Here is a 9,154-nt window from a genome sequence, read left to right as displayed (position 1 = left end):
TATTAATTGGCACTGGAGTTAGAGTAACAATAACAGAAACACTCCTAAAACTAACTCACAAAAAACCCACCTAAAATGATGCAAAATGTGAAAAAACTGAATGTGTATCATTCACACAATAAACGTAATTGTCAAACAAACGTGATGTCTTGTTCTTTTGTTTTTCACAGGCCGGCACGCTATCACATCTTAATAAAGGCCAGCTCTTCCCTTAATGCTGAATACATAAGAACTTTTTAGTGGAGCTCAGATTGGACTCCAGCACAGGTGCAGGGACCGGGGCAGTTTCCGTGAAGGGAAGTGAGACTTTCGAAAGGTGCAGTGGGGTGCCGGGTGAGCCCTGATGACAGCTGAGCGACCGAGGCTTTCTCTGGCTTGCCCTCACGGAGATGGGGTCAGCGAAATGGGGGGGATGGCTGATTGGAGGGGGGGGTTGCTGCAGGGTGGAGGAATTCATGCAGTTCCTTCGTCACCAGGCCCTGTCACTGTGGCAGCGCTCCACTACTGGCACTGGGAGACGGATATAGACAAGAATTAAGGAGACTGAATTTGCACTCTTAGCCTTGTCTGGTTTACTGGCATCAGCAGCTGAAAGCCCCTGCAGGTCTTCATCCCTCTGTGCTTTTACGTCACATCCGTCTTAAGAGTGGGACAAACCAACAAATTAAACACAGGTGCTGCTCAACCCAACAAACTTTGTGAAGGACTGAAATAAACAATGACTTATTATTAGATCTGAGAGGCACCACTTCCAACACCTGTCCACCCAAAGCCTGCTCCTTTACAGTTTCTCAAACACAAATCGACTCTAGTTTGATCTGTTGCTTCTTTGCAGGTTTCTCTTTCAACAAACTCTCATGGTGCTCATTTCCCCCTGCCTTTTCCACACATATATATTCTAAATGTGTTTCTTTCATTACTACTTTTTTCCCAATAGCTACACCATTACATCAAATTGCAGATATTCTAGATATGCTATGCATCAGCGTATACACATTTTATTCAAATGTAACCCCTAATTCAGCCTGGCTAATATATCTTATATCTTTGGAAAGATAGTAATTGATGAGTCAAGCAGAGTGACAGTCAGAGATGAGTTACAACCACATCAGTAATAGTTTAAAAAAAGGGCAATAAACACAAATATAATATATTTCGGAGATTTTACCTACAGCATTTTGAAATTGCTTATGATTCAAGCTGTCAAATTTGAGACATGACTGCTGCAGATATAAAGATAAATTAAGTAAAGTTACACATAGACTTAACATGTTTACAAAAAAAGGCAAAGATTATTCATGACTAACAATGTGCCCAAGATATGAACATAAATAAGGATGAATTACAATGAAAAAGATACAATAATGAAGTGCCATAATAATAACATTAATAATTCATAACAAATATTTTACTTACACAATTTAAACCTAACTTAAAGTTTGCTTAAAGTCCTTTTGGCAAACTTTTAAACCGTTTGTGTGAATGTCAGAGAATAGGACCATAAATCATCACATTAGTTGAAGAAACCCTACACTACAAATCCCGCCAGATGTATAGTGAATCTATATAGCAAATTACAACTTGTTTTCTGTTTTGCACCCTCCTGCCTTATTTCCCATATCTTATTTATGATCCAAATTATTTCTACCTGGCAGAAACTTGTGATTACCGGAGTCAAAAAGATATTAAGCAATACCACAATAGTTTGACTTGAGTTTTTTCCAGGAGGTTAGTAGTGCCAATTACAGAGTTGTTCATCACGAACTATAGGCTAAAGGGCAAGCTGGGTCAAACCTTATTTGTTTTTAAACATCAACACATTTAAGCGCTAAACCATCCTCAAATAGCCGGTAATGTTTTCCGGATGGGTCCAGATCATGCGTAATGCTGCGTAAAGCTGTGCGCAAAAGTGTAACCGAGTAAAGCGCGTGTCCCCAGGTAAACTTCCACGCACTCCCCCGGTGTTTTCATGTTGATTACAGTTGTGTGGCGTAAATAAACACGTTCTGGCCTCGTGCCATTTTCTCCATCTTTAGAGAGAATCCATCCACAGACACACCCCTTCCTTCTACCGTCCAATCCAAGCGTTAAAGGGGGTCAAGAGGGGAAAATAGCCCCATATATATACGCCCCAGCGGCGATTTCTTGCTCCGAGTCACCTCCAATCTTTGCTACACTCCTTGTGTTGTCATTCCAAGCAGGAATTGTCTGTACTTCAGGAACAGTGTACTTCTAATATCAGCTGCAATGGCACCCAAGAAGGACGTTAAGGCACCCGCCGCCGCCGCCAAGAAGGCCGAACCTGCAAAAGCTGCAGCTGCACCGGCACCGGCACCAGAGCCGGCACCCGCACCAGCAGCACCTGCCGCTGTCGACCTGTCCGCCGTCAAGGTACAAATCACCGTGAACGCATGTATGAGTATTGTTGTAGGGAGGGATGGAGATATGAATATGATAAAGGCAACTTTGGTAATAAAGGGGTCAATGTATGTTAATGTAAATGCAAAATAATTGTTCCTCAAAGCATAGATTGTATAGTTGTGATCAAAACCTTTTATGAAATGTGGGTTTTGGTTTAATACCCATTAATTGTTATCTTGACATTACTGGCCACGTAGAAAATTATGAATGGACGCACTGAGAGACTGAGAGTAGCATCATGTTTGAGGGACCACAGATGAACAGATGACTGGAACCATGGATAGCTCACCATGGTTTAGACTCCGCCCCCAGCTCCCTGGATTGGACTAAAAGAATAGTGACTTAGGTGTGATGGCCATGCAGGGAGACACCAAATGTGGACATGTTAATGTAGCTAAAGATGGACCTCCACAGATCAGGTGCCACTCTGTGAAGCTAATTTTGGCAAAGAGACAAGTTTAATCCCAGTGTGTAGACCTGATTAATTATAGAGATTAAAGCAGAATCCTGGTTGAGTTGGCCTTTTGAATACAAGTAGTTGTGTTGTTGATTAAATGGCAAGTCACTACGCTCGCATTTTTAAGTGTCATACTAATGTTTTTTGTTTGTTTTGGCGTCTAGATTGAATTTGCCGCAGACGTGATTGATGGTAAGTACATCTCAATGTACCTTTGCTACCATGTGACATTACACACAAACCCTAAAAGTCATCGTCCAGAATCAGAATACCTTTATTAGTCCCAAAGAGGGGAAACAATCTCCAATTGCCAATAAGGCTGAACGTAAAACAATCGTCCCTCCGTTATAGATGAACATTAGTTTACTGCCAACGTGAAACCGACTTAAAGTCGGTGTTAATGACAGATGGTTGCATCAGTCTTTTTTCTGTCACATTCCTTGGCTAAAACTAATAAAAACTAAAATGATATGTCCCAAATAATGGATCCCTAACATGGTGGTCTTTTAAAAAAAACATGTTTTTGTCTGAATGCCCTGCCCTATCTATACATTTATGAAAACCTGCACGTCAAGTGATAGTCAGCGGTTGTCAATTAAACATTTTGAATGTAATAGAGCAAACAAAATTAGTGTATGTTGTATCCTCAAGACACCCATTGATTGTGTGAATTGTCACCCTCTACAAGAGCAGTAGATTAGCTTGTTTCTGGGTTAGGGATTGGTTAGCATTTTTACTTTATCACATAATAACCATAACTGTTGAGAGCTCTGTGTAATAACCACAAATCCATTTAACCAATACCTGTGTCATTATGTAAAGTGCATAACGTCTACTGGCCGATTGTTGGTGACATCTCAAACCATAGATCTTAAATATAATTAGTGAGTTAAAGAAGTGGTTGGTAGAATGGTAGGTTGTACCAAAAAAAAGCGTTATATAAATATAACAAAAAAGTGTGAAATTATGTAAAATTATTTTTAAGGTACAAATCCTGTGCTATTAGGCCCCTCTGACCCTTGACGTCAAGACACCACCTGACTAGACGTGCGTCTGAGCGGCTGCCAGTTACACCGCAGTCAGCATTCCCTACTTTTACTCGGCTTCCCCACAGAGGGCCTTGCCTTTAAAAGGAGGGGGCTCATATTCTCATCTATGTTTATCAATTCCAAGGTGGTCTTTTAAAAGGGCCTACAGCACCGAGGGAGAGAGACAGAGAGAGAGGGAGGCAGCTGCAATGGAAATAGTATGGGTGGTGACAGACCTAGGCAGGGGTCAGTCCATAATACCAGCATCTAAAGAGATGTCTTGCCCTTGTTTTATGTTTCTATGGACAGTCCTGTACGCAGAGGAGTTGCCTACACCTGCTAGCATGCAACACCCACAGTTATGTGAAGTGCAAACCACTGTCTCCAACTGTAGAACAAACACATAGGCTACTACAGAAAATGCAGATCTATTGATATGTATATTTAACAAGACAATTTAACAACTAAAATACAGTCGCACTGTAGCTGGAGCTGAATAGATTAAAATACCTTACAAGACATTATTTGCAAAAAAAAGACATACATGACAAAAATATTGATTAGTGTAAGCCAGGCTTCTGCAATTTAATGTGAAATGCTGTTAATTTAAATGTATAACCTCAAAGATCTTGGTTCTGTTCTTTTTGGCGACACCTATTACGATAAGTAGTTACGGTGTGCGTTTGGATCCTTACGTAACGTCCACACGTTTCCGTCGCTTGCTTCAGCTGAGACGCTTCCCATTCATTTTGAATGGGGTGGTCAAGCTTTGCCGAACTGCATTGTGCTTCCGTCGCGTGCTTCAGCGGAGACGCTTCCCATTCACTTTGAATGGGGTGACGTCAAGCTTTGCCGAACTGCATTGTGGTTCCGTCGCGTCGCTTTGCCTCCGTTACTCGCTTCCAAAGTTGAGAAAAGTTCAACTTTTTTTAAGCATTGACGGAAGCTGCAAACAAATCATATGCCAGTACAAGCGCTAGCCAATCAAACCTTGTCCTTGTTTGTGCAGGGCGGGAGATTAATGTGATTGGTTGTTGGTCGCGTGCCAGGCACGCTCACCGGCGAGATCCAACGCGGCGGAACCGTGTGGACTAGGGTTGCAAAGGGGCGGAAATTGGAAAGTTTCCAGAAAGTTTCCTTGGGAAGTTAAGCTGGGGAATTTTGGAAATATTCGATGCAACATTAAACAAAAAAAACATGACATTTCGACAGATTTTCTTTTTAAAACATTTTTTTTTTAAGTAGAACAGAACAAGTTTTAATTATTTTATTGAACAATTATTTGTTTCATTGAAGAACGAAAACAGGAATGTTGAGTTAAATGTTATTCATCCACCCCAACCCCACTCATTAAAAAATGAACAAAAATGCACCCCCATCCAAAAATCCCCACAAAGTCCCATTCAAAATGTTAGCCTTAGGTTTGCCCGAATGCCAACCAGTTTTTCCACTCTCACATTTGTGAGCCTGTTGCGAACCTTCGTGTGGTCTCAATAGCCATGCAGTAAGCAGTGTCCTATGGCATGGATATTCAAGTGTAGTTGAATGGCATCTATTTGTTTTAGTCAAGATTATGCTAAAATATACTTTCCCCAACTATGTTTAAGTTCCCTATGAAGAGCCAACCTTTCAATTCCCAGTTTATTCCCATAAATTTCCGTTTATTCCAGTTAATTCCCGTGGAAAGTTTCCATCTTTGAAAATTCCCGGAATTTTGCAACCCTAGTGTGGACGCACCGTTACAGTTTTACCTGTTTGACTTCAGTCAGTTCGCATTTTTTTTTGGATTTACGCTTGTTTTTAGTATCAAATGTAGTTTTTTACGTTTTTCTTTCAGCACCTTTTATTCGCACCTAATTATTACACAATAAAAACCGTACACCCCCTTCATAAACAAGTGAGTTTAAGAGCAAGTATTTTGCCTAAGCTCTACCTACCTTCTTTGACCAACCACTGACCAATTGTGATTTTTCCCAGTAATGGACACAAAGTTCATAATATTGAAATGCAAGGGGGAGAACGAATCACAAAGTGTAGTTTGGTTATGTTCACACTCACTGCTGAACACCTTACACACAAATCAGTTAGTGAATATCAAAGGTGATGATGTCCTCTCCTCTCTGCAGACTACAGGGAGTCCTTTGGTCTGTTCGACAGGGTTGGTGACAGCAAGGTTGCCTACATCCAGATCGCTGACATCATGCGCGCCCTGGGACAGAACCCAACCAACAAGGAGGTCGCCAAGATGCTGGGAAACCCCACTCCTGAAGGTAGATATACATTCAGTTTCATTTTTCGAATAAATTGAAGATTTTTGAGATTATGCCAGGGTTTTCAAGTCTTCCGATTTTGAATATTCTTTGCTGAAATGTTTTTTTGTCCCATTTTTCATGTTCATTTTGATCATTTCAAGCAAAATAATAAAATGATAGTATAACTATGTAAACTATTATATTCATTCTTATTCCGACATACAGTACAAAAACTGCTTTTATTCTTGTTTTTGAATGGATATCAGTGTACTAGTCATTAATGGCCCCACTTTGTAAAACACAAAGTTTAACCAATCATTAGCTGAACAATATGTTTAAATAGTTTGCAATGACCAGTAATGGTTCAGTTTTCATTCAACTCTGGAAGTCGAAGTGCTGCAAGGGATATTTCTTTAGAGATAAACATTAACATCAGCATTAGGTGAAATAAATGATCTGTGGATGGAATTGGTAATGTTAAGTCCAATCAGCAGTTGTTGTTTTTTTTAATCAGCTCTAAAATAGGATTAAATAAAAAATGACTTTAGTCATCACAAAGGAAGTTATTGCTAAAAAAAAATCACAAGATTAACAAATATAAAGTGTACATGAAGTAATACCAATACCATTTCACAATGGATTAGCAATAGGAGTAATATACAAAATAAGTTAATAAAAAAACAAAGTCATATTTAATAGTTTAAAAAAACCTATGATGCCAGAGAAGTGTCTGAAATAAGGCAAGGGGGCAAAATGTTGAAACAGGAGACTGTTAACAGTAGGGGGGGGGTGCCTATTGTCTACAGAGGACATGTGTAGAGAATAGCAAAAAGATCGTTCTTGCAGTGCAGCTGTATCTTATGTAATCAGATTCCTGAATGCAATGTTGGTTCATACACTGTATGTCATAATAAAAAGAGAAGTGTACCTTTGAAGTGTGTCTCTGATCTGGTCTGTGCAGACAGGCGCTGCTGCAGGTGTAAATCTCTGTAACCTTTAAACCAAAATAGCAGAATGGCGCTCACTCCTTACTGTGGCACGCTCAGAAATACCAAATGAGATTATAGAGGACAAAGAAAGAAAAAACATTTACAGCACCTGATGAGAGGTAGCACCTGTAGCAGAAAGGTGGAGTTGAATTATTGAAGGTGAAAATGTTCAGGTTGTGTCTCAAACCTGCCTGGGTTGTTCACCTCTGGATAAAATTATTAATCTCTGTCTCTTTCCATGCAGACATGACCGCCAAGAGAGTAGAGTTCGAGGGCTTCCTGCCCATGATGCAGACCGTCGTCAACAACCCAAACAAGGCCGTATATGAGGACTACGTTGAGGGTCTGCGCGTGTTTGACAAGGAGGGCAACGGCACAGTGATGGGTGCTGAGCTGCGTATTGTTCTGTCAACACTGGGTGAGTCAAGGCCATGAGCACCGCTGTGTCTCTCCATGAATGTGTGTGTCACTATGTGTGCGTGTGACTTGGTGTGTGTGTGTGTGTGTGTGTGTGTGTGTGTGTGTGTGTGTGTGTGTGTGTGTGTGTGTGTGTGTGTGTGTGTGTGTGTGTGTTATTAATCCTGGTTGTCCTCTGCCTCCCCCTACAGGAGAGAAGATGACAGAGGCCGAGATTGATGCTCTCATGACAGGACAGGAGGACGAGAACGGCTGTGTCAACTACGAGGGTGAGCTGCAAATACCAACTTTACTCAAACAACTGTATTTATATTATAAAAATCCCCGGCACCATTTTCATTCTTGAAGTCCTGTTCATTTTAAGAATGTCAGTCCGCTTAAGCTCTGACAAGTATCTTAAAATCTTGAGATTTTTTTATTAAAATCTTCCTGATGATGTACTCATGGGGAAATATGCTGTTGAGCTATCTTATGGGAAATATAGGATCCCAACTTGACCAACACTAGGTACTTAAAGTCAGTATATCTTGACTTTTGCTGCTTTGATCTCGTCCATAATTCAAAAGAAATCTGTTTTTTATGATTCGCCTATATTTAAAATCCTTTCAATTCCTTTAACTTAAAAATGTTGGTGTCAATTTGCACTTTCAGCAGAAATTAAGTGAATTCCAAGTATTGGAACACATGTTAATGTACTCTTATCAATATCTCAACAGTTATGTTATTCTTGGTTTTTAACGTCCTTTAAATGATTTTATTTGATAGTGTACTGATTTTTCTCCTCACTCACTTATTTCCCCTCCCCTCTGTCCTGTGTGTGCTGCCCTGGTCTCCATCTGCAGCCTTTGTCAAGCACATCATGTCTGTGTAAGGACCTGCTCTGCGCTGGTGAGCATCCTATTTGTGCAGACCCCATGGTGTCGCGACATCTTCTCGCTGTTTCTTGTACCACCTGAGGAAGCAGGGGGAACAAAGGACAATGAGATGTCATTTCCTGAAGCCTTTTGTTTTGTTCTACACATTTTTGTTCAAAGTGGTGCTTTTTTCCTCTCCTCCTCCTCCCACTGCTCGGGAAGTCTTCCTTGTTCCCCCGCAAGATGTTTCTTTCCTCATATTCACAAGTCCCACTGTCTCATTGGGGATTTATATCATCAACTGTTTCAAAGTGGAGCAGTGATGGAGGGGAAGGTGGGATAATGATGACCCCCCCCCCCCCCCTCTTGCCACAGTCTACTGGCTCTCTATCTGCCAGTGTAGGGACTGCTTTGGCCCAGGAGTGGCCATCAAAATTAATCCACTCCACACCCAACCCTTCCCCTAGGTCTTAACTTATTGTATCCTCTGCCACAATAAACCTTTCACAATCACCCCTTGCATTTCCAAATGTCTGACTCTATTACTGTGACTAGATGCAGATGCATGTGTAAAGAATAGTTTGACTAGAGTTAGATAAAAAGATTGATACAACTCTTAGGTCTGTCTGTCAGAAATGAAGCTACAGCTAATAGTGGATTAGCATAGAACATTCATTTCACTTTTAGTCGTTGAAGGTTAACTAATGAATGAGTGTTGAGTGAGCCTTAAGGGTGT

General features: G+C 40.7%; 1 protein-coding gene across 1 annotated transcript; it reads left to right on the top strand.

The window, feature by feature from the left end:
- Window positions 1-2,142: 2,142 nt before the first annotated feature.
- Window positions 2,143-8,940, top strand: myl1 (myosin, light chain 1, alkali; skeletal, fast). The gene is made up of 6 exons (XM_010780611.1): window positions 2,143-2,391; window positions 3,043-3,070; window positions 6,033-6,176; window positions 7,392-7,565; window positions 7,756-7,833; window positions 8,407-8,940. Exons 1-6 carry the CDS (start codon window positions 2,248-2,250, stop codon window positions 8,433-8,435), a joined length of 597 nt encoding a protein of 198 aa, XP_010778913.1. The 5' UTR covers window positions 2,143-2,247; the 3' UTR covers window positions 8,436-8,940.
- Window positions 8,941-9,154: the final 214 nt, after the last annotated feature.

This window comes from Notothenia coriiceps, unplaced genomic scaffold (genome assembly GCF_000735185.1).
Source record: "Notothenia coriiceps isolate Sejong01 unplaced genomic scaffold, NC01 NC01_scaffold00022038, whole genome shotgun sequence".
Classification (NCBI taxonomy): Eukaryota; Metazoa; Chordata; class Actinopteri; order Perciformes; family Nototheniidae; genus Notothenia; species Notothenia coriiceps.
The sequence above is the reverse complement of the archived record's forward strand: the minus strand, read 5'-3'. Positions and strand labels throughout refer to the sequence as shown.

Coding starts and splice junctions, on each gene's coding strand:
- myl1 (XM_010780611.1), top strand. CDS start 2,248: ATGGCACCCAAGAAGGACGTTAAGGCACCCGCCGCCGCCGCCAAGAAG. Junction 3,071..6,032: donor TGCCGCAGACGTGATTGATG/GTAAGTACATCT, acceptor TCCTCTCTGCAG/ACTACAGGGAGTCCTTTGGT. Junction 7,566..7,755: donor TATTGTTCTGTCAACACTGG/GTGAGTCAAGGC, acceptor CTCCCCCTACAG/GAGAGAAGATGACAGAGGCC.